Below are 27,401 nucleotides of genomic sequence, written 5' to 3'. Positions count from 1 at the left end.
TCTGTTTTAACACCATGCCTTTCGGGCTTAAGAACGCCAGGGCAACGTATCAACGCATGATTCAGACATGCCTGGAAAAACAGATCGGCAAAACAGTGGAGGCATACGTAGACGATGTGGTCATTAAAACTAGACACGTCGAATCTTTAATAGATGACTTGAGGCTCACGTTCGACAATCTGCGAACATACGACATCAAGCTCAATCCGGAAAAATGCGTTTTCGGCGTGCCTGCCGGAAAGCTCCTGGGCTTCATCGTCTCCAGTAGAGGAATCGAAGCAAATCCGGCTAAAATCCGAGCTCTGTCACAGTTGGCTACCCCAAAAGACCTAAAGCAAATTCAGAAACTAACTAGATGTGTGGCGGCCTTAAGCCGCTTTATCTCCCGATTAGGAGAAAAGGCACTACCCCTTTATCGCCTTCTTCGGTGCACCGAACACTTCGAATGGACGGACGCGACCAAGGCCGGATTGGAAGAAATAAAAGCCATCCTGGCCACCAACCCAATCTTGGCCGCGCCAAATGTTGGCGAACCAATGCTGTTATATATAGCGGCAACTCACCAAGTTGTAAGCGTAGTGCTCGTCGTCGAACGAGAGATGGACGGACATAAATTCCCACTTCAAAAGCCGGTATACTATGTATCCACGGTCCTCACTCCATGCAAATCATGGTACCCACATTATCAAAAGATAGCATACGCGGTATTCATGGCATCCCGGAAACTATGACACTACTTTCAAGAGTGTTCAATTACGGTGGCCTCGGAAGTACCACTCAGCGACATAATAAACAACCGCGATGCCACGGGCCGGATTGCTAAATGGGCTATCGAGCTCCTCCCGTTCGACATAACATATAAACCACGGCGAGCCATTAAGTCGCAAGTACTGGCCAATTTTGTCGCCGAGTGGACAGAAGCCGAACTCCCTAAAGAATACGGTGCGTACTCCAATTGGATCATGCACTTCGACGGCTCCAAAATTCTGGCGGGTCTGGGGGGGCTGGTGTCATCCTGACATCCCCCGCCGGAGATACAGTCCAGTACGTACTCCAAATACTATACACAGACTCCAACAATGCGGCAGAATATGAGGCCCTGTTACACAGTCTCCGGATGGCAGTCTCCATGGGCATTCAACGCCTGGAGGTGCGGGGGTACTCGAACCTCGCAATATCTCAGATAAATGGAGACTTTGACGCAAAGGATCCAAAAATGGCGGCTTACCGCAACGCCGTCCTCAAGATGTCAGCTCGGTTCGAGGGGCTTGAATTCCACCATGTGGTCAGAGAAAACAATCAAGCGGTGGACATCCTCGCCCGCATCGGCGCTAAGCGCGACCCTGTCCCACCCAATATCTTCTTGGAAAGGCTATTTAAGCCATTCGTGGTATGGGAAGGAGAGACCGGCAACAATAGTCCGGACTTGGCCACAACACCAGATACCGAACACTCTGACGTAATCGGAGGCTCCGCCACCGAAATAACACCTTCCACCCACGCGATTATGGTTGTCATGGCCCAGTGGACAGAACCCTTCCTGGCCTACCTAACTAGGCAGGAACTACCGGAGGACCCAAACGAGGCACGTTGCATTGTGCGGCGGTCTAAAGCCTACAAGGTCCACGAGGGAGAGCTTTATAAGAAAAACGCCACCGGAGTCCTTCAAAGGTGCATCTACGAAGAGGAAGGGCGGAAACTTTTGGCAGAAATTCATGCTGGACTTGGCGGCCACCACGCCGCAGTTCGGGCCCTTGTAAGCAAGGCCTTCCGTACAGGTTTCTACTGGCCGACGGCCCGAGCAGACGCACAAGACCTTGTCCAACGTTGCGTCGGCTACCAGCTTTTTGCAAACCAAAGCCATATGCCGCCTACCGCCCTCCGAACAATCCCCATTGCTTGGCCCTTTGCGGTCTGGGGGCTCGATATGGTCGGACCCCTCAAAGGGGGAAGCCATAAGAAAAAATACTTATTGGTCATGGTGGATAAATTCACCAAATTGATAGAAGCCAAACCTGTTAAAACGGCCGAATCCGGACCAGTGATAGACTTCATATCTGGGGTTGTACCCCGTTATGGCGTCCCCCACAGCATCATCACAGATAACGGCTCGAACTTTACAGCCGACGAGGTAAAACCTTGGTGCAGCAACATGGGCATCAGGCTCGATTATGCTTCTGTCTATCACCCGCAAACTAACGGTCAAGTCGAGCGAGCAAACGGTCTTATCATGAGCGGCATTAAACCCAGATTAGTGCGGTCCTTAAAGGAATCAAACACGCACTGGGTAGAGGAGCTCGACTCCGTACTATGGGGGCTGCGGACCACGCCGAATCGCACTATCGGATACACACTGTTTTTTATGGTGTACGGCGCAGAGGCGGTACTGCCCTGTGACATAATCCATGACTCACCTCGAGTGCGCATGTATGAAGAGAAAGAAGCCGAGCTTGATCGGCAAGACAGTTTGGACGCCCTGGAGGAGGAGCGTGACGTGGAAAAAGCCCGTTCCGCATTCTATCAGCAACAGGCTCGAAGGTATCAAAGCAGAGAAGTACGGGCCAAAACCTATAACGTTGGCGAACTCGTTCTACGCCTACCGGAGAAGAAAAAGAACAAGCTCAAGCCCAAAAGGGAAGGTCCCTTCGTTATTGACCAGGTTCTGACCAGTGGAGCGTATCATCTGCGGGATGCATCGGACAATCGACTCGAGCCAAACCCATGGAACGCAGCCAGACTCCGAAGGTTCTACGCCTAGTGCCGGACTCTATGTTCGTCTCCTTACCTTCATCAATTTTTTAAAATATCCTTCATCTGTCTTTTATCTCTCTCCTTTTTCCTTTTCTTCAAGGCCTTAAAAGGCTAAATTATGTCTTGACTACACAATATTGACGCGCTAACCACGCTCATTATACCTGGGGGCTTCTTATACAGAAGCTTAATATAACTATTTTCCGGGCTCTATGCCCCAAACATGTGTTATCCTTCCACATGTACCTTTTTCGCCATTATATGCATCGATATGACTTAAGTTTTGGCCAAGCTGGGTTGCCTGGCTCTTGTGTTTATGCCCTACGTTCCCGTTAATTCGGCTAGGGCATAAGGGGAGCACCTCTGCGATTGTTACTGCCGGGTCAGCCGGATGTGTACCTCAGACTGGGTGAAGCCGGAAGCTAGCTTTCTTAAGGGAATACTCGGTCGGTGAACAAAAGATGGCTTTTATTTATTTTAATACATGCCCCCAGATGTTTATAGCCTGCGTCTCTTTTCGCAGTTCGGACATGCACATTAGGGCATGCGTACCCAGGGAAAGGAACCCTTAACGGAACTATGCTCCCTGGAAGATGTTTCTTACTATCCATGTAATATAACATAACTAGTTGGGTACTTGTCTGTTCAAGCACTTATGACCCCTACGCCTGGTTTCCACGCGTACCCCGGTTTTTACATAACTGAGCGGGTATTCGGATACACTCCGGACTATCGGGTCCAGAGGTCGAAGCGAAATGGTCCGCCATGACAAATGATTTACAATCCGGCTAGGGACAATATATGTCACTTGAAGTACACAGTCACTTAGACTGACTAAATTCTTCTTCTATACCATCCAACAGGCTGTCTAGCCTACAATCCTGTTGGGAATACTTTGCGGCTACTTCTACTTGGTCATACACCAAACTGACGGGGATCTCCTTCCCGTCAGGCCCCATAGGTCCGACCTCGACCATGTGGTTAGGTTCAGCCTTGGTATACCGCGTCTTCACCATGGCCCAGGCTTCCCTCGCACCTTGTCGGCAGGCTGATATCTTCCATAACCGGAAGCGCCGCCACGCTCCCTTGAGCTTCTCTACAAGCTCCCCCATGCCTCCGGGCAGAGAGACGGATGGCCACAAGGCTTGGGCAATGCCCTGCATCACCTGCCGAACTTGTTCGTGCAGTTGTGAGAGCTCTGGCAGAAGATCACCCGCGGACCCGGGCATCTCCTTCTCCGAACGACCCGTCAGCATACCTGCAGATATAAGTCTGTTAGTCGGTTTCTTCGCCGAACTCTCTAAAAGTTCGTTCAAGCACTTACTGAAAATGCCGCGTCGAAGCCTCTTATTCTCCTTTATGGAGTCAGCAAGCTAGGCCCGAACATCCTTCAGTTCCACGCTCAGTTGGATATTGGCATCTTGGAGAGTGTTTTTCTCCTGCCTAACCTTTTTAAGCACGCGCTCACCAGCCTTTAGCTGTCGTTGGGCATGCGGCTCGTTCCCTGTCACGACCTCCGGATTCACTCCGGGGTCATCTACAGAATCTATTGTTAGATTTGCATGCATGCCGCATACTATCTGGTACCTGTCATTCTTTGCAATAGAGACAAGTGTTACCAGAGGGGGCCTTCTCGGACTCCTTTAGCGTGGCAACTGCGGCCCGTAGCTGGGCTTGGCACTCTTCCAGCTCTTGAGACAATTGGGTATTCTTCTCTGTAAGAACCTGCACAAATAATGATCCTTAAATCAGTTGTGTCAACTGTTTCAAGTCTCAGGGGCTACTGATATATATAATCATCAGATTTTCTTACCCGTATATCCTTTACATACTGGTCTGTGGCTCTGGCAAGACCATTTTGAGCAGCACGAATGTATGTGTCTCCTGAGTTGAAGGCATCAAACGCCTCTTGGGAGAAACAAGCGTCACGAAGAACGGCCCGGCGACGCCTGTGATTCATGGCGCTCTCCACTTCGGAATTTGTAGCGGATAATCTATCTGCATCCTCTGTAGGAGGAACATCTGGCGCTCGCCCCGTGTTAGATTCCGCCTCTATGTGCGGCCCTGGAGCCCGACTGGTAGAGGCGTGATCGGCAACCTCTCCGAATATAGTCCGGCGAGCGTTTTTCCTACTAGGAAACATGGACGTTATTATATTTTAAAAGACGACAACCACGGAGCAAGGTTATGTATCATACCTCTGCGACGGCGTCTCAGTCCTGACCGCCTTCCTTTTCAGCCTACCCGGCTTCGGTGCCCCTTGTTGGCGAGTCACTACGGGTTCGGCATGGCATCCCGAGGGCCTTCCCTGTAAGACACCATATGTGTACGGTAGGTGAAGTGCAGAAAAGGGGATCCTTCTCGGAAGTTGGGACTCCGGTTTTACTTACATGCGATGCAGGGAGTAGCCTAGGATAGTCAGCTGTGATGGCCACCATGGCATCATCGCAGCTCAATTGGTAGAATGTCCTGTCGATCAGCTCCACAAATATGTCCGGATCCTCTTCGAGTCCGAGATCGATGGCCCGGTCAGGGTCCTCCGGTTGTGGAGGCGGGCTGTGGATCTCCCTTAAAGCTTTTCGCAGTTCCTGCCATGGAACGGCAAGGTAAGTACTTATGACGAAGAATGCGGGAAGGTTGGGAGTAAAAAGTGACGGCTCACCCAGCTTGGAGGGTTGTACATGGAGAATCCATCCCGTGGCTTAATGCGGATGAACTCCTCTTCCTCTCCCTTGTACAAATCGGACAGGATTTTTGCTAGAGCAGCAACTGAGTCCGGTCCCTTACGCCCGCAGCGGGTGGCATCATCCTCCCCGTTAAAGTGCCACATGGGGTGCCCTCGATATTGAAGTGGATGTACCCCCCGCATTATACATATTGACATAACCTCGATTATTGTCAGTCCTGATTGAGCCAGCATTTTTATCCGGCCCATCAGGTAAAGGACTTCTCCGTTATCTTCCCCCTGAGGGCTCCGAGGGCGCCAGCTGCGGCGTTTCTTCAGGGGAGCATTGTCGAACTCAGGGAGGCCCGTCCGAATAGGGTCCGGAAGGGGGACGTCCTCCATATAAAACCACTCCGAAGGCCAGTCCTCGGATGTCTTCTTCAGAGTACCGGACAGGTATCCGGTGAAGAAAATATGCCCTAGAGGTAATAATAAAGTTATTATTTATTTCCTTATTTCATGATAAATGTTTATTATTCATGCTAGAATTGTATTAACCGGAAACTTGATACATGTGTGAATACATAGACAAACATAGTGTCACTAGTATGCCTCTACTTGACTAGCTCATTAATCAAAGATGGTTGAGTTTCCTAGCCATAGACATGAGTTGTCATTTGATTAACGGGATCACATCATTAGGAGAATGATATGATTGACTTGACCCATTCCGTTAGCTTAGCACTTGATCGTTTAGTATGTTGCTATTGCTTTCTTCATTACTTATACATGTTCCTATGACTATGAGATTATGCAACTCCCGTTTACCGGAGGAACACTTTGTGTGCTACCAAACGTCACAACGTAACTGGGTGATTATAAAGGTGCTCTACGGGTATCTCCGAAGGTACTTGTTGGGTTGGCGTATTTCGAGATTAGGATTTGTCACTCCGATTGTCGGAGAGGTATCTCTGGGCCCACTCGATAATGCACATCACTTAAGCCTTGCAAGCATTGCAACTAATGAGTTAGTTGCGGATGATGTATTACAGAACGAGTAAAGAGACTTGCCGGTAACAAGATTGAACTAGGTATTGAGATACCGACGATCGAATCTCGGGCAAGTAACATACCGATGACAAAGGGAACAACGTATGTTGTTATGCGGTCTGACCGATAAAGATCTTCATAGAATATGTGGGAGCCAATATGAGCATCCAGGTTCCGCTATTGGTTATTGACCGGAGACGTGTCTCGGTCATGTCTACATAGTTCTCGAACCCGTAGGGTCCGCACGCTTAAAGTTCGATGACGGTTATATTATGAGTTTATGTGTTTTGATGTACCGAAGGTAGTTCGGAGTCCCGGATGAGATCGGGGACATGACGAGGAGTCTCGAAATGATCCAGACATAAAGATCGATATATTGGACGACTATATTCGGACATCGGAAAGGTTCCGAGTGATTCGGGTATTTTTCGGAGTACCGGGGAGTTACGGGAATACGGGAAAGAAGTATTGGGCCTTAATGGGCCTTAGTGGGAAGGAGAGGCAGCAGCCAGGAGGTGGCGCGCGCCCCTCCCAAGCCCAGTCCGAATTGGACAAGGGGTTTGGGGCGCGGCCCCCCTCTCCCTTCCTTCTCCTCTTCCCCCCTTTCCCCCCTTCTCCTAGTTGGACTAGGAAAGGAGGAAACCTACTCCAACTAGGAGTAGGAATCCTACTCCCTTGGCGCGCCCCTCCTAGGGCCGGCCTCCTCCTCCCTTGCTCCTTTATATACGGGGGCAGGGGGCACCCCATAGACACAACAATTGATCCCTTGGATCTCTTAGCCGTGTGCGGTGCCCCCTCCACCATAATCCACCTCGGTCATATCGTAGCGGTGCTTAGGCGAAGCCCTGCGTCGGTAGAACATCATCGTCGTCACCACGCCATCGTCCTGACGGAACTCTCCCTCAAAGCTCGGCTGGATCGGAGTTCGAGGGACGTCATCGAGTTGAACGTGTGCTGAACTCGGAGGTTCCGTGCGTTCGGTACTTGATCGGTCGGATCGTGAAGACGTACGACTACATCAACCGCGTTGTGCTAACGCTTCCGCTTTCGGTCTACGAGGGTACGTGGACAACACTCTCTCCTCTCGTTGCTATGCATCACCATGATCTTGCGTGTGCGTAGGAATTTTTTTGAAATTACTATCTTACCCAACATCCGGTCCCGGCGATGCGCCATATTTCGGCTCCGCCCACTTGGTACAGTGACCCCTCCTGTGTACGGGGTACGAGGCAGAATTGCCTCTTCCATAGCTCGAAATGAGCTTCGCAGCCCAGAAACAGCTCGCAAAGGGCGACATAGCCAGCTATGTGTAATATGAAGGCGGGAGTGAAATTATGCAGCTGGAGGCCATAGAACTCCAGGAGCTCGTGGAGGAACGGATGAACTGGAAATCCAAGCCCTCTTAATAAGTAAGAGACGAGGCATACCCGCTCCCCCATGGATGGGCTGGGAAAGATCTCCGCTTGCTCCCCGCTGTTATAGGTGGCGAGCCCGGCTCGAAGGGGACCATATACACTGGAGGGAGAAACCCCTGGGTCTGTAACTCTACTAATTGGTTGTGGGGGACGGAACACTTCTTCCAATTGTCGGGCTTAGGGCTACGGGAGCGAGAGAAGGAGCTGCGACGACCGGCCATGTTAGAATGGATTTTTTTCGGGCGCGCTCCGATGGATACTCGCTGTGGGAGGATGGTGTGATCTGGATATGAGAATCCCCGTCTCTTTAATAGACGATTTACCCACATGGCTAGGGTGGCAATTGTAAAAATGCCCCGACTTCTCGCATTCGCTCGACGCGTGGAGGATATCCATTATTAGGCGCGGAAGCCAAGGAGTGCAACATTTATGGGAAGCCGGACACTACTCAAACAAGTATTCGGAATTTGGAGAAGAACCCGCCTTGCAATGCCGAAGACAATCTGCGCGTCGGACTCATCGCCATTGAAGCCTGGTTCGGGGGCTACTGAGGGAGCCCTGGATTAGGGGGTCCTCGGATAGTCAGACTATATCCTTTGGCCGGACTGTTGGACTATGAAGATACAAGATTGAAGACTTCGACCCGTGTCTGGATGGGACTCTCCTTGGCGTGGAAGGCAAGCTTGGCAATATGGATATGTAGATCTCCTCCCTTGCAACCGACTCTGTGTAACCCTAGCCCCCTCCGGTGTCTATATAAACCGGAGGGTTTAGTCCGTAGGACAACAACAATCATACCATAGGCTAGCTTCTAGGGTTTAGCCTCTACGATCTCGTGGTAGATCAACTCTTGTAATACTCATATCATCAAGATCAATCAAGCAGGAAGTAGGGTATTACCTCCATCGAGAGGGCCCGAACATGGGTAAACATCGTGTCCCCCGCCTCCTGTTACCATCCGCCTTAGACGCACAGTTCGGAACCCCCTACCCGAGATCCGCCGGTTTTGACACCGACACGGCCCATTATGGTCGGCGAAATCTCATGGGCATTTAGCTGGGCCGGCCCATTATGGTCCGCAAAATCTTTTGGGCCTTTAGCTGGGCCAGCCCATTATGGTCCGCAAAATCTCGCGGGCCTTTAGCTGGGCTGGCCCATTATGGCCCGCAAAATCTTGTGGGCCTTTATCTGGGTCGGCCCATTATGGTCTGGAAAATCTCGTGGGCCTTTTGCTGGGCCGGCCCATTATGGACCGCAAAATCTTGTGGGCCTTTAGTTGGGCCGGCCCATTTAAACTTTATGGGCCACTTTTGGGCCGGTCCACGTGTCAACATTTTATAAGCGCATCTCGCCCATTGGATGAGTGACACCTGTGCCAACGGGGAGCTGACACGTGTTTCCTCCAGCCAATGATGATTTTACACGTGGAAAATTGCCATTGGTCTGGGCTGTTAACGGGTTATCGGATCCAAAACCGGACCCGATAGCTTAACGGCGCTCCGTTACGGTGGATGCCACGTGTCGGTCACCCTTGACGAAAACACTTCTGTGACGCGCGATTTTTCGTCATGGAAGTGGACACTTCCATGATGATAATTTTGGTAATGTCATGGAACACTTCTACGACAGCACAGGTATGACTATCTTGATTCTGTCATAAAATCGTCATGGATGTACATGCATGACAGAAAACGTGACCTACTGTGACAAACATGTATCATCATGGAAGTGTATTTTTTTTTTAGTGCACTCGTGTGCAGGACTTCCTACATCGGATCGACTTCCTCAAACATGATGACTGCCCCTTTTGCCCCACTCGGTCTGAGACGATCGTGCACCTATTCTTTGAGTGCCCCCATTTACATCTGATGTGGGCGCGCGTCCTCGACCGGCACAGTATGCTTGTTCGATTATTGTGTTGAAAATGTTTGGTGTGTCTTCTCCACCTGTCACCCCTCCTAGAGCCGTCCACTTCTCAGCACGACAATGTGGTGTGTCCTTTGGGTTACCTGGAAGACCCGGAACCAAATGGTGTTTGATCACATCCGGACCACGAATCTCTCTCGGTTCTACAAAGCTATGTAAAAATTGAACCGATGTCATATTATTAATAGAAAAATGAGTTCAGGTAGGCGATCGCCCCCCTTCCCTCCCCCATTAAGTGCTAAAAAAGAGAATACATTGATGTTGCAACGGATGAACAACAAAGACTTTGATCGATCACCTACTTGCTGACGTTGGAGGAATTAAAGGATGCTTAAAGCAAAACTCTCAAGTTGCTTTACTTTGGCTAGGGAGAATAGTAATAAAGTGTCCCATAGTTTACCCAATTAGGGGAGCACTTTGAACTTGTACGCGCCCTTGCAAAGTGATAATGTAATTCTTGTTGTACTGAACTTAGTGTGTGAACCTAAGTCAGTACGATCACTTGATTGAGGGAGTGATGACTGCCCATGTGCCCATTATGGAAGTAATGAACTTGAAGAAAGTATACATTCCATGGTTGTTGAAGCACACAATGTTCTTATTTAAGCGTGAGATCGGAGATGGAACCATAGTTCACAAACAAACCATACTGGCCAGCTGAGCCAACAAAGGAGTAGAGCCCAATCATTCTTAGGTTCATACATCCACAAAATTTTGTGCTCAGTTGGAATTGCTCTGTCAGTGTCATCGACGCCCATAGACATGCTAGGACTGGGAACCATCAGGATATGCAATTGCAATGCTCTGGTGTCCTACACGGAGTAACAACATCATCGTGGTCAACTGGAGATGGACTCGTTCAGGAATACCGAAAGCACTAAAGCAGTGGAGAAGGTAGCATAAGGCCAAAGCATAAGGGCAGGCGGAAGGGGCTTGGTGCTGCACACTTTCAGGTGTTGCCGGATGGAGGTGAGGTGGACAGTAATGAAGAAAATTCTAAGGAAACTGGTGCTGCTGCTGTGAACCAAAACCAGAGTTAGGGGTGAAGAAGAATAGTGAAAGCACTAGAGAAGGTAGCAGAAGGACAAAGTACATCGGCATGCGGAAGAGGCTTGGAGCTACACAACCCTTTGAGGGGCTAGCAAATGGAGGTGAGGCGAATATCAATGATGGCTATGAGCTGAAATTGACGAGCATGGGAAACTTCAATGTGCTAGGACTGGGAACCATCAGGACATGTAATTGCAACTTTGCAAGGCCTTCGTGTCCTGCACGGTGTAACAACATCACCATTGTCAACTGGAGATGCACTCGTTCAGGAATACCAAAAGCAATGGAGAAGGTAGTAGAAGGCCAAAGCATAAGGGTAGGCGGAAGGGCCTTGGTGCTTCACACTTGTAGGTGTTGACTGATGGAGGTGAGGTGGACAACAATGAACAACATTATGAGGAAACTGTTGCTGCTGCTGCGAACCAAAACGAGGGTCGGGGGGTGAAGAAGTATAGTGAAAGCAGTAGAGAAGGTAGCAGAAGACCAAAGTACGTCGGCAGACGGTGAGTCTTGGAGCTGCACAACCCTTTGAGGGGTTGGCGGATGGAGGTGAGATAGACAACAATGAGGGCTATGAGATGAAATTGGCGAGCTTGGGAAACTTCAACGTATTGGCAGAATAAAATTCAGAAGAATCAAACACTGCTGATGGATATTAGCTCCAAAGCTGTGGGTTTGATCTACTGCGTGAAGAATACTGAAGGGACTCAAGAAGCAAAGGAGGGCAGACATGGTGCAGTGATCCAGATGAAGGCAATCCTTAATTGAGTTTTCTTAGGGGCTAATGTAGCAGATTTTGTAGTCCAATTTTCAGTAACTAACTGAAATTGACATGTAGTAATCTCTCTACTGCTCGAATTCCCTAGTCATATTGCCTGCATTTTATGGACCTGTGAACTACACCTGCGGTGATCTGCAATTGATGTTTATGTTTCATGCAGCCTTCTGTAGTATTCTTGACCTTCACCTCTGTCGATCATTGTATTTTGTTATTGGTGCATGAACTGCCACTTTTTGCTTGTTTATGTTTCCTCTCATGATTTCCATGAGAAAGAGAAGGGTTATGGTTCTGATGTCCATGGTAGAACGGGATCATTTCATTTCGATCATCATCCTGCGTCTTTATTGCGAGTGTTAACTCTACTACACTGCATTGGACATAATCTTTTTCTAAAGGACGCATTGGACATAATCTTAATCCTGTTATATCTGGTTTTCCCTCGTCTTAACGATTCTCTCGAGGTTGTTAGTTTCTATCCTTTTGTCTGGCTCCCTATGCAACGTTGGAGGCTTGTTTCCTCTAATTTCACTTTTTGGTACTTCTTGATGCCATGGCTATTCGAATACATTTTTCTTCTTTCTGTAATCCGACAGTGAAAATGATCTTCTATGCAAATCGTTTGGTTTTTTTTTTGGAACAAACAGAAATCAGGATATCGTGGATGGAGAGTAGGGTCGAGCATATCAGATTGCCGGGAGAAAGGCGTTTAGAGTTTCTGGTGGGAAACTAAATCGTACGTGAGGAAAGTCGAAAACTACACACCTCTGCTATTTGGTTCAGGCCATATCACCATCAGAATCAGCTACGAATAACATTGCAGTACCGGAATTAGAGATAAATAAAGTGGTTTACGGGCGAACTGAACAAAACAAAAGCAACAGACAGCTTCAGTCACAGTGTACGTAGTCCGAATTCCCCATTACTTGACCAAAAAAACGCCGGACCAAACCAAATGCCTTATTTCGCATCATATATTATTTGAACAAGAACACATCTTTCCTGATTTAGCTTCCGTATATACTCAGTATGGCCGGTCGTTGTAGTCGCAGTCAGGGAAGTAGCTGCAGACAGCCACGGTGTCCGGGCTGCTCCGGCAGGTGCGGCGGGCGCAGCCCAGCTCTTGCGCGCTGCTGCACACCACCAGCTTGTAGGCCCCGCACTCGTGGCCGGGCGCGCATGCGTTAGAGCGGTAGTCGTACCACCGCCGCCCGTTCACCCACGAGGCGGTGACGGCGGCGCCATCTTGGTAACCGCTGCCGTTGTAGGTGTTCTGCAGGTAGATCAGCTCGATGTCTAGTGGCTCCAGCTTGCAGCCGATGCTGAGCCGGTCCGCGTACCGCTGGGCGTCCTGCTCCAGCGTCGAGTTCCACGTCAGGGGTGCCACGCCGACATCGCGGCGCGCGTCGTTGTGCGCCTGCAGGAACTGCGTCGCCGTGGGCACGCTAGGGGCCGCTACGGCGACGCCATTGTTGCTAGTGCTGGGGATGCTGGCTGATGCCGGCGATGGTGAGACCAGTGCAAGCAGCAGGACGGCGGCGGCGCAGACGAAAGTAGACATGCTCATCTGTTGCATATGTGACTGTGAGCTCAGTTGATTTGGTGAAGTTTTAGAGGAATTGACGTGCTTATATAGGACAACACGAGGGGTTAACTTGCAGATAGGCGTTTGGATGCTGCGTGTGCGTCAGTTTGGACTTCGGAGAATTTACATCACAAGCGTTCATCTCCGAGTAAATTAATGGCATTCACTGCTACCGAGAATTAGCAGGTTAGCCGTTTTGCATGTACATACGACTTCTTTCTCCCTGATACTTGCACAACAGACTTCCTTTCGTACACAAAAAGAATGTGAGGACAAATGAAATAAATCTGTTCGCCTGTTGAACATTTCTTAAACATTCCGTTTCCCGTAAGAGGCTTTCGCCGAGTAGGCCATTTTGGAGACTGAGCTCCATGAAACTTTTCACTTTCAAAAACATCTGAAAAATACACATGTATACAGGGATGTAATGTCTACGTGTACTACCACTACTTGAGTGTCGCTCCTCGGTCGCTCCCGCGGGCGGCCAGGAGCGAACCCTAGCCGCCGCCGCCACTAGCCACCCCCGCCGCCCCCTCCCCTCGCCGCCGCCGGCAAGAGTCGCCGGGCGAAGCCCGCGCGGCTCGGCGGCGGCGGGGTTCCTTTTTCCTCCTCCCGCTCGAGATGGTGTGGCGCGGGTCGGCCGCTCCAGAGGGAGCTCGGGCGCGTTGGCGCTCGGGGCGGCGCGGCGAGGCAGCGCGGGGTGGCGGCGAGCGGTGCGCAGGCGGGCGCGGCCAGGTGGTGCTGGCGCGGCGAGGGGCGTGGTGGCGCGTGCTTCGGGTGTGGCCTTGATGCCCCTCGACGGGATCTGGCGGGGACGGCATGACGATTGGCGGCGCTCCGGCGGCTCCTGGCGCGTGGATCCGGCGAGTGGGGATGCGGACGGCGGCTCCTGGCTGCTGGACGAGGCTCCTCTCGGCGGTGCTGCGGCTGCAGTGGGTTGCTCCGGCTTCGGCCCAGCAGCCCTGCTCGGCGGGTTGGGGCGGGGTGGCGGCCCCCCCCTCCCGGCTTGGTGCTAAGGAGCTGGCCAGTTTGCTAGCCCGGCGTGGTGGCGGCTGCCGGGGCGGCGGCCCCGGATTTGGTGGAAGCGGCTTCGGCTGGGGGGTGGTGCGTGCATCTGGGCGTGGTGGGTCTCGGGATCCCACGGCCAGTTCGAGGTCGGCCTCGGCAGGATGGGGTTCGTTGGCTGCGTTGATGCGGGCAGGTGGTGGTTGAGCATCTCCGGGAGAAATCCTATGTCCGGCCTCTGCCGGATCTGGCGACGGCGACGCCCGTGGGCGTCGTGCTCTTTCTTGGAAGCGTTCCTGTTGTGTGGTGCTCCTCCCCCCTTCCCGCGGCCTTGGCTCCGGAGGGAAACCTCAGATCTTCGAGATCGGGCGATGAAGACGCCTTCACGTCTTCTTACTCCTTGGGGGCATCGCCTCGGAGCCGGCCACAACCTGGAGACCAGTGGATGGCGGCATCTTCGCCGCGTGGGTTGCGGCATCTTTGCCGAGTGGTTTGCGGCATCTTCGCCGTGTAGTTTGCTGAGGCGGCCATTTCGGGGCGCTGATTTCTGTTTGGCAACGATGATGGCGTCGAGAGGAGCTTTGGTCGCGGCTCGGGCTTCGGTAGTCGGATCTTCCCGGCGTGTCCGAGGTGCCCGTTCGGCTACGGCGAGCACGGTCGGCGCAAGTCCTGCATATTCCCTTGTGATGATCGTCGTCGGAGTCGGAGCTGTCAGTTGTTCGCGCGTGTGGCCTTCTGTTGGCATGTGCCGTCATGGTTTTGGTGCAGCTGTTGTAGCTCTGTGATCCCATGTCGGTGGCCAGGTTGGCCGGTGGTACCCATGTTATATGGGTTGGATTGTATCGGTTTTAGCTCGGTTTTCCGTCAATTAACCGGGCAATTCTCACTCCTTCTTAATCAATGAAAATGGCAAGTCTTTTGCCTCGTTTCAAAAAAATAATGTCTACGTGTGCAAAATTACATTATTAAATACATTGAATTGCAAGCTGCAAAAAAATAAAAAAATCATGGACTTTGAGGATAAAGAGTACACATATGCTAAAAGAGCCACAGATTTGTCTTTTTTTTGTAGATCTCGTTTCAATCTATTTCTATCTGAAATTTTACACCTGTACATTTTGTCTCTAGGTATATGTGTATTTTTTCAGATTTTTTTGTAACTAAAAAGTTTGAATTTTAAAGTTTCCAAATTAAGGCCTTCATGGAGCTCGGCTTCCATTTGGCATTTTCGGCTTTCGCCCCACTTTATAAAGTCAACAACGCGTCCATACAATAAGTTCAAGTGTCGTAAAATAAACTAATCTGTTGGGGCAGCAACACAAACACGCCTAAAAAAGCATGAAAGAGAGAGGAAAAAGGACCACTAAGTGGCCGAAGTCTCAGAGGGCTTGCTGCGAGGCAAGTTGGCGAGCGAGAGCAGTCATCGCATCCATCATAAGACCCAAGCGATCGCGATCTCCCTGTCTAGATAGTAGGTGCTAGTGCTACAAAATTGCTAATAATTTGAAGATAGACGCAGAGGCCCGACTAAGAAAGACCCGCTCAATCACCATATTATATATTATTGCAAGTCGTCCACAAACTATAAGCTAACGTCGCTAACACAAGTTAGAAGATGTCACAGCCCTAGAATTATTTTAGTGCCAATATTCATTTTAGTGTGAAGCATCCATGCATCATGTTTATTTCAAATAAATTTGAATTTGGGAAAAATTGAAGCCTCAAAATTTACATAAAAAGGGCAAAAGAACCCTGAAAATCTCATTAAATGTTTCCAAAAATGCCTTCTTTAATATTTGGCAATGTTTTGAAATTCTTTATGCCCATTAAAAAATTTGAACATTTTTAAACAATATTTTGGGCACTGAATTTAGATCATATTGTACTTGGATTTGAAGTTATACTCATATATTGTAGAATATAAATTCAAAAGGCTCTGAAATAAATTATGTACATTTTGCTAGGTCTATTATTGGAGATAAAACTATAATTTTGAGGGATTGACCATTTGAGGGATATGCTAGCTAAGGTGTTAGGGCATATTTCTCCGTAAGTGGTTTTAGTGATCGATGACAATGCTTTTGCGGACTAATCGTGTGCATTGAGCATTTCAGATAATCCTTCGTATGGCACGAGACGATTTCTACTCCTCGGTGTTTAAAAGAGAAGACGGTGTTTTTCCTTCGTTTCATTTTCGATGGACTTGAGTCGTAGGATATATCGTACTATTAAGAGGGGGTCCGTATCGAAAAGGTTTGGGCGGAATCAACACGTACACAACTCCCTTGCACCCCTAGCTCTTTCCCGCGTCTTTGGAGTGTCCTTCATTTGTGTTGGAGTGGCTCAGGTTGTAGCCAGCGGCAGTACCGCGGTCGGCAGCGGTAGTACCGCCTGTGTAGGCAGGCGGTAGTACCGCTCTAGTACCGCTGTACTACCGCCTCGATTCGGGCCTCGGGTTTCTCGTGTCGGGTCCAGCGGTAGTCCGTCTGGCTTACTACCGCTGACCCCATCTAGGCCCAATCGAGCAGCGGCAGTAGCAGTGGCAGTAGGAGCGGTAGTAGGAGCGGTAGTACCGCTTATAAGCGGTAGTACCGCGCCTACCACCGCTGCTAGTACCGCTCGTGGCTTTCTCTTGTTTGTACCGCGCCTACCACCCCCTTGTGCTCTCGTAAGCTGCAGAGCGCTGTCCCAGTGGTAGTACCGCTGGGTCAAGCGGCAGTACCGCTCCTCTGAGCGGTAGTACCGCGCGCTGCGGGCTGAGCACGGGGATAATGGTTGGATCTTGTCCCCCACTATAAAAGGGGGTCTTCTTCTCCAAGAAGACTCACCTCTTCCTCCCAAAAACTCCATTGTTGCTCCAAAGCTCATTTCGCCCGATCTCTCTCCCTAGCCAATCAAACTTGTTGATTTTCTAGGGATTGGTTGAGAAGGCCCCGATCTACACTTCCACCATGAGAAATTTGATTCCCCCCACTAATCCCTTGCGGATCTTGTTACTCTTGGGTGTTTAAGCACCCTAGACGGTTGAGGTCACCTCGGAGCCACATTCCATTGTGGTGAAGCTTCGTGGTGTTGTTGGAAGCATTCAATCAAGTTGTGGAGATTGTCCCAACCTTGTTTGTAAAGGTTCGGTAGCCACCTTCAAGGGCACCACTAGTGGAATCACGGGATCTCACATTGTGTGAGGGCGTGAGGAAAATACGATGGCCCTAGTGGCTTCTTGGGGAGTATTGTGCCTCCACACCGCTCCAACGGAGACGTACTTCTCCTCAAAGGGAAGGAACTTCGGTAACACATCCTCGTCTGTACCGGCTCCACTTGTGGTTACTTATTACCTTTACTTTGTGCAAGCTTTACTTCTGTTGCATATCTTGCTTGCTCTTGTTGTTGTTATCATTAGCATCATATAGGTTGCTCACATAGTTGCACATCTTGACAACCTACTTTGTTGCTAAATCTAATTTGTTAAGAAAAGCTAAATTTTGGTTGTTGCCTATTCACCCCCCCCCCCCCCTCTTGTCAACAATATCGATCCTATCATAAGGGTTAATCCCCCAAACCAGAAAGTATATGCATTTTTGGATTCGGAAAAAAGATAAGATCAAGGTGTTGTGCTCCTACGACAATGGTGGAATGAGAGGAATAGAATCAAGGAGGAAGGTAAACATGGAGATAATGATGCTATGTGTCTTATTGCTGAAAATCAAACTGGTTAGTAGTTCAGGTTGCACAAAGCAAATGTAGCCCTCCCAATGAGAATAAACTGAAAACCAATATCGATGGCACTTTTAACACTGAATCAACACTGTAGGGTGGGTGGGTTGCTATTATCAGGAATCGCAAAAAGTGAGGTAGAAGCTTGCGGTGCATGAAAATTGGAGAAAGTCCTTCATCATTACCACGCTGAGATCATGGTTGTCTTGCGGGGTGCCCATCTAGAAGCAACAAGAGGCTTAAAATATGTGTTCTTTGAAAGTCAGGATATGTTGTTGTTGCAAGGGATTAACAGCGACGAGTTTGACTGATCACCTGCTTGCTGGCACTAGCAGAATCAAAGGATGCTTGAAGCAAAACTCTAAAGTTGCTTTATTTTGGCTAGGAAGAACTGTAATAAAGTGTCTCATAGTATAGCCAATTAGGGGAGCACTTTGAACTTGTACGCGCCCTTGCAGACTGATCATGTAACTTCTGTCGTACTGGACTTACTGTTGAACCTAAGTCAGTACGATTACTTCATTGAGCGAGTGATGCTGAACAATACATGAATGCCCATGTGCCCATTATGGAAGTACTAAACTTCAAGAAAGCATCCATTCGATGGTTGTTGCAACACACTATGTTCTTATTTAAGCGTGGGATGAGAGATGGAACAATACTTCACAAGCAAACCATATTGGCCACCTGAGCCAACAAAGGAGTAGAGCCCAATCATTCTTAGGTTCATACATGCACGAAATTTTATGCTCAATTGGAATTGCTCTGTGAGTTTCATTGATAGCCACGTACATGCTAGGACTGGGAACCATCAGGACATGCAATTGCAAGGCTCTCGTTTCCTGCACGGAGTAACAATATCACCATTGTCAACTGGACATGCACTCGTTCAGGAATACCAAAAGCACTCGAGAAGGTAGCAGAAGGCCAACACATGCATAAGGGCAGGCAGAAGGGCCTTGGTGCTTCACACTTGTAGGTGTTGACTGATGGAGGTGAGGTGGACAACAATGAAGAACATTCTGAGGAAACTGGTGCTGCTGCTGAGAACCAAAACGAGGGTCGGGGGTGAAGAAGTATAGTGAAAGCACTAGGGAAGGTAGCAGAAGGCCAAAGTATGTCGGCACACGGTGAGTCTTGGAGATGCACAACCCTTTGAGGGGTTGGCGGATGGAGGTGAGATAGACAGCAATGATGGCCATGAGCTGAAATTGGCGAGCTTAGGAAACTTCAATGTATTTGCGGAAGAAATTCTGCAGAATCGAACACTGCTGATGGATATCAGCCGCAAAGCTGGGGTTTTGATCTACTGCCTGAAGAATACTGAAGGGACCCAAGAAGAGAAGGAGGGCAGTCATGGTGCAGTGATCCAGATGAAGGCAATCCTTGATTGAGTTTTCTTAGGGACAAATGTAGCAGATTTTTTAGTCCAATTTTCAGTAACTAACTGAAATTGACATGTAGTAATCTTTGTACTGCTCGAATTCTCTACTCATATTTCCTGCATTTTATGAACATGTGAACTACACCTGCAGTAATCTGCAAGTGATGTTTATGTCTCATGCAGCCTTGTGGAGTGTTGTTCACCTTCACCTCTGCTGATCATTGTCTTTTGTTATTGGTGCATGAACTGACACTTTTTGTTTGTTTATGTTTCCTCTCATAATTTCCGTGAGAAACAGAAGGGTTATGGTTCAGATGTCCATGGTAGAACGGGGTCATTTCATTTCGATCATCATCCTGCGTCTTTATTGCGAGTGTTAACTCTACTACACTGCATTGGACATAATCTTTTTTTAAAGGACGCATTGGACATAATCTTAATCCTGTTATATTTGGTTTTCCCTCGTCTTAATGATTCTCTCGAGGTTGTTAGTTTCTATCCTTTTGTCTGGCTCCCTATGCAACGTTGGAGATTTGTTTCCTCTAATTTCACTTTTTGGTACTTCTTGATGCCATGGCTATTCAAATACATTTTTCTTCTTTCTATAATCGGATCAGTGAAAATGATATTCTATGCAAACCGTTTGGTTTTTTTGGGGAGCAAACAGAAATCAGGATATCGTGGATGGAGAGTAGGGTCGAGCAGATCAGATTGCGGGGAGAAAGGCGTTCAGAGTTTGTCGTGGGAAACTAATCGTACGTGAGGAAAGTCGAAAACTAGTCACACACACACCTCCGATGCAATACCGGGATTACAGATAAATAAAGTGGTTTACGGGCGAACTGAACCAAACAAAGTAACAGACAGCTTCAGTCACAGCGTACGTAGTCCGAATTTCCCATTACTTGACCAAAAATCGCCGGACCAAACACCTTATTTCGCATCATATATTATTTGAACACATCTTTTCTGATTTAGCTTCCGTATATACTCAGTATGGCCGGTCGTTGTAGTCGCAGTCAGGGAAGTAGCTGCAAACAGCCACGGTGTCCGGGCTGCTCCGGCAGGTGCGGCGGGCGCAGCCGAGCTCTTGCGCGCTGCTGCACACCACCAGCTTGTAGGCCCCGCATTCGTGGCCGGGCGCGCATGCGTTAGCGCGGTAGTCGTACCACCGCCGCCCGTTCACCCACGAGGCGGTGACGGCGGCGCCATCTTGGTAACCGCTGCCGTTGTAGGTGTTCTGCAGGTAGATCAGCTCGATGTCTAGTGGCTCCAGCTTGCAGCCGATGCTGAGCCGGTCCGCGTACCGCTGGGCGTCCTGCTCCAGCGTCGAGTTCCACGTCAGGGGTGCCACGCCGACATCGCGGCGCGCGTCGTTGTGCGACTGCAGGAACTGGGTCGCCGTGGGCACGCTAGGGGTCACGACGGCGACGCCATTGTTGCTAGTGCTGGGGATGTTGGCTGATGCCGGCGACGGCGAGGCCAGTGCAAGTAACAAGATGGCGAGGCAGACGGAAGGAGACATGCTCATCTGTTGCATATGTGACTGTGAGCTCAGTTGATTTGGTGAAGTTGTAGAGGAATTGACGTGCTTATATAGGACAACACGAGGGGTTAACTTGCAGATAGGCGTTTTGGATCTAAGTGTGCTGTGTATGCGTCAGTTTGGACTTGGGAGAATTAAGATAAAGCGTTCATCTCCGAGTAATTAATGGCATTCACTGTTACCGAGAATTAATAGGTTAGCCGTTTTGCATGTACATACGACTTCCTTTATAGTATTGCACAACTGACCTTCTTCCTTTCGTAACCAAAAAAAAAGTGAGGACAAATGAATACATTTGTATTTTTAACTAAATGAATAAAATTATTGGCCTGTTGAACATTTCGTAAATATTCGGTTTCGGAGTGGTAACTAAGGGCATCTCTAGCCGACCCTCTAAACTTTAATCCACACGTCCTATATTTTTTTTTTAAAGCTATATTTTAAGGGACAAATGTTGGGGAACGTAGTAATTTCAAAAAAATTCCTACGCACACGCAAGATCATGGTGATTCATAGCAACGAGAGGGGAGAGTGTTGTCCACGTATCCTCGTAGACCAAAAGCGGAAGCGTTAGTACAACACGGTTGATGTAGTCGTACGTCTTCACGATCCGACCGATCAAGTACCGAACGCACGGCACCTCCGAGTTCAGCACACGTTCAACTCGATGACGTCTCTCGAACTCCGATCCAGCCGAGCTTTGAGGGAGAGTTCCGTCAGCACGACGGCGTGGTGACGATGATGATGTTCTACCGACGCAGGGGCTTCGCCTAAGCACCGCTACGATATTATCGAGGTGGATTATGGTGGAGGGGGTCACCGCACACGGCTAAGAGATCAATAGATCAATTGTTGTGTTTATGGGGTGCCCCCTGCCCCCGTATATAAAGGAGCAAGGGGGGAGGCGGCCGGCCTAGGAGGAGGGCGTGCCAAGGGGGGAGTCCTACTCCCACCAGGAGTAGGACTCCTCCTTTCCTTGTTGGAGTAGGAGAAGGGAAGGGAGAAGGAGAAGGAAGGAAGGGGGCGCCCCCCCCCCCCCCCTCCCTAGTCCAATTCGGACTAGTCCATGGGGAGGGGTGCGGCCACCCTTTGGGGCCTTTCTCTCCTTTCCCGTATGGCCCATTAAGGCCCAATACGAATTCCCGTAACTCTCCCTTACTCCGAAAAATACCCGAATCACTCGGAACCTTTCCGATGTCCGAATATAGTCGTCCAATATATCGATCTTTACGTCTCGACCATTTCGAGACTCCTCGTCATGTCCCTGATCTCATCCGGGACTCCGAACTTCTTCGGTACATCAAAACACATAAACTCATAATATAACCGTCATCTAACTTTAAGCGTGCGGACCCTACGGGTTCGAGAACTATGTAGACATGACCGAGACATGTCTCTGGTCAATAACCAATAGCGAAACCTGGATGTTCATATTGGCTCCCACATATTCTACGAAGATCTTTATCGGTCAAACCGCATAACAACATACGTTGTTCCCTTTGTCATCGGTATGTTACTTGCCGGAGATTCGATCGTCGGTATCTCAATACCTAGTTCAATCTCGTACCGGCAAGTCTCTTTACTCGTTCTGTAATACATCATCCCACAACCAACTCATTAGTTGCAATGCTTGCAAGCTTATAGTGATGTGCATTACCGAGTGGGCCCAGAGATACCTCTCCGACAATCGGAGTGACAAATCCTAATCTCGAAATACGCCAACCCAACAAGTACCTTCGGAGACACCTGTAGAGCATCTTTATAATCACCCAGTTACGTTGTGACGTTTGGTAGCACACAAAGTGTTCCTCCGGTAAACGGGAGTTGCATAATCTCATAGTCATAGGAACATGTATAAGTCATGAAGAAAGCAATAGCAGAATACTAAACGATCGTGTGCTAAGCTAACGGAATGGGTCAAGTCAATCACATCATTCTCCTAATGATATGATCCCGTTAATCAAATGACAATTCATGTCTATGGCTAGAAAACATAACCATTTTTGATCAACGAGCTAGTCAAGTAGAGGCATACTAGTGACACTCTGTTTGTCTATGTATTCACACATGTATCATGTTTCCGATTAATGCAATTCTAGCATGAAAAATAAACATTTATCATGATATAAGGAAATAAATAATAACTTTATTATTGCCTCTAGGGCATATTTCCTTCAACAAATGCATTTTTGCCCTTAGTCTGCTCTGCTCAGTTTTGCCCTTCGATTTTTCTCTCGAGTCGTCCGAGTGCCCTTTGACCTTTTGACCAATACTTTCAAAATTCATAAAAAATCCATATGAACCCATAAAAATGAAAATAAGATATCAAAATGTTCAGAAAGACATTACTTTTATGTGCATGCCCTTTGCATCAAGGAAAAAAGTAATGTTTAAACTACCCAAGGTTATTAATGTCATTAACATTATTAAAAATAAAAAGGTAAAAAATACTTTTTAATGAATAAAAATTAATTGCAAGTGTAGGTGATGTTTTCTGAACATCCTGATTTCTTATTTGCCTTTTTCTGAGTTCATATCTACTTGTTATGAATTTCAAACATCACCTTATTTGCCTGTAATTTTTATTCATGAAAAACATATTTTTATACCTTTTATTTTTAATAATGTTAATAGCATTAATAACATCGTGTTGCTTAAACAAATTTTTTTTTGAGAAATGCAAATGACATGCACATAAGGGTAATGTTTTCTGAATATTTTGATATCTTATTTGCATTTTTATGAGCTCATATGAATTTGTTATGAATTGTCAAAGTATTGGTCAAACGGTCAAAGGGCACTTAGACGACCTAAGAAACAAATCTAAGGGAAAATCTGAGTAGACGCGAAAAGTAAGGGCAAAACCCACGGGCTGGCACAACTAAGGGCAAAAGTGTAAATGTCCTGTATTTTAAAGAATTAATCTTTTCTTCATCTAGAAGATTGCCAAACACTTAATCCTAAAAAAACACATGTTTGCATACAAACTTCATTTGGACATATATTGTCATAACATATTTTTATTCGATACTTGATCTAGGATACAAATCAAAAATAATGTTGCGCATTAAGAATCACTGCTGCCGATCAAGAGTGGAAATTACTAAGAACGCAATAGTTTCTCTAGCTAATTGCTTACACTAAGAACATCACCAATGCAATGGCTCGCCCAAGAAGAACTGTTGCTACTGATCCAAGGAGTATCAACCAAATCATTATAGAAGCTAGGAGTGCACGGTGAATCTTTTTATATTTCCTTCTCTAGGCTTGCATCTCATTGATTTGGATTTGCTTCTCGTTGAGTTTGGACTTGCCTCTTGCATGATTCTATCAGCGCATCATCTAGCTTCTCTCGATACTAGTAGTCTAGCATCTAGTTTAGATATCCATATACATGTGTTGCAAGAGAATCATTTCTCTTTCTTTGCGTGTGTAATGTTTTGAGCAATGGGAATCATATACAAAATTGCAAGCATAGAGGGCGTTTGTGTTATGCCTTGCCAGATTTCGGACGGCATTGCCACCGGCGGTGTACGATTTGTGGGCGGATTCGACGAAGAAGCTGCTACAACACGATAATTCGCCGAAATGCACAAGCCATGATAGAGAGTTCATGGCCGAGCATACAGGAATGCTGGGCAGCTCAATAACGAAGGCGGTGAAGAAGGCGTGTCATAGACCGTCATGGTCTCACACACAAGGCTACTACTGCTTCCCAAGCTCATGCGACTTAATTTATGACCACATCAAGGCTCACCATCGGCGGACTGAAGCTTTGTGAAGATGACAGCGGCGAATCAGGTTGATTCTGGTGCCAGCGGTGAAAGAGAAGGGGATGGTGAGGCTGTGGGACTGATTCTGACGTTGATGGCTCTGTGGCGGCGCGGCTGGAGGTCGTGAGGGGCAGTTTGGTCTCCCAACTTTTGGTGAGAGTTGCCCTTCTCAGAGCAAAACACAAGCCACATGATGCCTTTTTGGAATAAAAAAACTGTAATTTTGAGGGACAAAGTGTTTGAGGGATATGCTAGCTAAGTGTTAATCCCCCAAATCAGAAATTTTCTCCCTAAATATGACTTTTGGGGTATCTCTAGCCCTAAAGACAACTTCTCAAGTATCCGCGGACACGTCCAAGGCTACCCATCCCGTAGTTCAAACAGTCAAAACCCGCAAATTTAACAAACACGAGGACAAAAATATATAGGAAATAAGTTGGCACACCAAATGCAACCATGCAACAACTTAAGGGTCTAAAAACATTTTGTTTCGCCTTCTAATAAATTTGACAAACAAAGTTGCATAAGAAACATGTTGAGCACCAAACACAATGGCAAAGTCTTCTTGCTTCTTGCCAAGTACACCCTCCTTATGTAAAGTTGCAACTTCCAAAACCTGCCATGGAAAAACAGAGTGTGTCGCCGTGTAATTAGAGACAAGGTCGATCCAGCTGAAACACTTCACTTAGAAGAAGAAGAAGAAATCTTACTTTTTTTGAGAGAGAAAGAAGAAATCTTACTTGGGTCAACAGTGGTAACGACGCCGGTGCGACCGAAATCGCAGTCGAACGCATGCTGCCCATTGCTCCGAAAATAGAGGTTCATGGCGTACGCCGCGTGGGCCTGCACCGTGTCCGGCTCGTAGCAGCGCCCGCCCGGCCGTATCGGACCACAGTCCATGCCCCCTCCGCACACGAAGTCGATGTTCTCCTGCAGCACCGCCGCGTCCGCCGCTGGCGTCGGCACGCACCACTGCCGCCCGCCCGAGTCCGCCGCTCCCGCGTCTGGCGCCGGCGCCGGCGCCGCCGGTGTTACCTTGGCGCTCACCGGCCCAACGGACTGCACGCCCGCAATGTGGCTAGTTAACATCACTGTGAAAAAGAGCGGAGTGTAGAACCGATGGTGTCACGAATGAATTACCTCCGGAGCGGTGAGGATGCCGGCGTCGTAGATCGGCGTCATGTCGGCGTGGAACAGGCCGAAGTGATGCTCGGACATCGGGCCGGGCTTGAGGTTCTCGTCGAAGAGGGAGAAGATGGAGACCTCGAAGGTGCGGTTCGGCATGAGCGGCGTGCCCACGCCGGACCCGAGGTGGCGGATGGCGTTCCTGTTGTAGTCCCCGGCGTGGTCAACGCCGGCGCCGATCTCCCAGTCCTCCCCAGCCCACGGCCACCCTGTCTCGGCCACGACAACGTCGACGTCGCCGAAGCCGAGCCGCTTCATCGCCGAGTGCACGGCGTCGAGCTGCGCGTCCAGCGCGTTGGTGTACACCAGCCCGGTGCCGGCGTCCGTGACGCCTTCGGCGCCCACCCTGAACAGCGCGAAGTCGAGCTCGGCGTCGCTGGTGAGGCCGTAGAACGGGTACGCGTTCACCATGAACGGCGCGCCCGTCGCGCGCAGGAAGCCGAGGAGCGGCTTGACGACGGCGGCGTCGTACCCCTCGCGGAACCGCGCGGCGGACGGCGGCGTGGACACGGCCAGGACGCCGAGGGAGTGCGCGGCGGAGACCTTGATCCGCCGGTGCAGCGACGTGGCGAGCAGCGCCGCGTGCAGGTTCTGCATGGCCGGCACGAGGCAGAGCAGCAGCGTCCGGTTGGCCTGCGAGATGACGTCGCGGCCCACGAGGATCCGCGACACGTTGGTCCCGGCCGCTGCGTGGGGCGCGACGCTGTCGCGCACCCACTGCCTTGCGAAGGCGACGCTGTCGGCGACGCGCGGCACGAGGGCGTTCGGGACGGTGACGTCCACGGCAAGGCCCATGCCGGCGAAGGCACGCAGCGCGAGCGGGTCGGCGTTCAGGAGCCTCACGCGGTCGAGGACGGTGCCGCGGGCGAGGAACCGCGCGACGTCCGCCGGCGGCGGGAGGCTCGTCGCTCGCCTGCCGTAGGTGACGCCGATGCCGGCCGCGTCCGCCGCGGCGATCGACGACAGCAGGAGGATCAACATCGGCGCGTGCATCGTCGTCGACCACCGGATGCTGCTTCAGTTCAGTAGCTAGCAGTGGAGTGGTGTGTGTCAATGGAATGGAGGAGAGATCGATCCATTTATCAACAAAATATGACGAGCGATGTGCAGTTAGTACTAGAGGTGTGATGCCAGTGCAGTGTGGTAATTTCTGGAGTATGACTTGAGAGGGTTGCTAACCGTAAGAAGATTCTTTTCTTTGGCTCTGAGCTATACGCATGAACATGTTCTTTCCTTGGCCATAGTTTGTTCTACCTTGCGATGCATGCTAGCTTTGTCCCTTTCTTGGCACACACTGCTGATGGACGCTGACAACTCCAATGGAAGATCCCCACACAGCAACCGTGCCTATGACAATGGAGAGAATCACTAGAAAGCAAGGTATTAAGGAAAGACCATTGGCGTGTCAGTTACATGGTCCAATCCCGACGATGTGAAGCCTTCCTTCCCTCGATCTCTGCCGTCGAGCCTGTGAATTCGGATCCCTTCTGCCCGCCGCTCTGACGGACAGTGACCGGAAGGGGAATCGTGGCGCCTCGACATCAGGTATTAGATTTATTAGGGTTTTAGTCCTC

The 27,401-nt window shown here is 49.3% G+C and overlaps 3 protein-coding genes across 3 annotated transcripts; all 3 read right to left on the bottom strand.

Moving 5' to 3' along the window:
- Window positions 1-11,883: 11,883 nt before the first annotated feature.
- On the bottom strand, window positions 11,884-13,202 carry LOC109739626 (pathogenesis-related protein PRMS-like). The gene has a single exon (XM_020298698.3). It carries the CDS (start codon window positions 13,200-13,202, stop codon window positions 12,660-12,662), a length of 543 nt encoding a protein of 180 aa, XP_020154287.2. The 3' UTR covers window positions 11,884-12,659.
- A 7,006-nt stretch (window positions 13,203-20,208) lies between these two features.
- Window positions 20,209-20,854, bottom strand: LOC109739627 (pathogenesis-related protein PRMS-like). The gene has a single exon (XM_020298699.3). The coding sequence runs from the start codon at window positions 20,852-20,854 to the stop codon at window positions 20,315-20,317; it is 540 nt and encodes a 179-aa protein (XP_020154288.2). The 3' UTR covers window positions 20,209-20,314.
- Window positions 20,855-25,040: 4,186 nt separating this feature from the next.
- On the bottom strand, window positions 25,041-27,037 carry LOC109756952 (glucan endo-1,3-beta-glucosidase). Its single transcript, XM_020315783.3, has 3 exons — window positions 25,783-27,037; window positions 25,383-25,701; window positions 25,041-25,258 (listed from the first exon to the last, which is right to left on the bottom strand). The coding sequence occupies exons 1-3, from the start codon at window positions 26,818-26,820 to the stop codon at window positions 25,233-25,235; spliced, it is 1,383 nt and encodes a 460-aa protein (XP_020171372.1). The 5' UTR covers window positions 26,821-27,037; the 3' UTR covers window positions 25,041-25,232.
- Between the last annotated feature and the right edge of the window lie 364 nt (window positions 27,038-27,401).

This window comes from Aegilops tauschii, chromosome 2 (assembly GCF_002575655.3).
Source record: "Aegilops tauschii subsp. strangulata cultivar AL8/78 chromosome 2, Aet v6.0, whole genome shotgun sequence".
NCBI classification, from domain to species: Eukaryota; Viridiplantae; Streptophyta; class Magnoliopsida; order Poales; family Poaceae; genus Aegilops; species Aegilops tauschii.
The sequence above is the reverse complement of the archived record's forward strand: the minus strand, read 5'-3'. Positions and strand labels throughout refer to the sequence as shown.

Bases quoted from the DNA above. Each gene is read 5' to 3' on its own strand.
- LOC109739626 (XM_020298698.3), bottom strand. From the start codon at position 13,202: ATGAGCATGTCTACTTTCGTCTGCGCCGCCGCCGTCCTGCTGCTTGCA.
- LOC109739627 (XM_020298699.3), bottom strand. From the start codon at position 20,854: ATGAGCATGTCTCCTTCCGTCTGCCTCGCCATCTTGTTACTTGCACTG.
- LOC109756952 (XM_020315783.3), bottom strand. From the start codon at position 26,820: ATGCACGCGCCGATGTTGATCCTCCTGCTGTCGTCGATCGCCGCGGCG. The intron at 25,702-25,782 runs GTAATTCATTCG...GCGGGCGTGCAG, and splicing joins GCATCCTCACCGCTCCGGAG to TCCGTTGGGCCGGTGAGCGC. The intron at 25,259-25,382 runs GTAAGATTTCTT...TTTCCATGGCAG, and splicing joins CGTTACCACTGTTGACCCAA to GTTTTGGAAGTTGCAACTTT.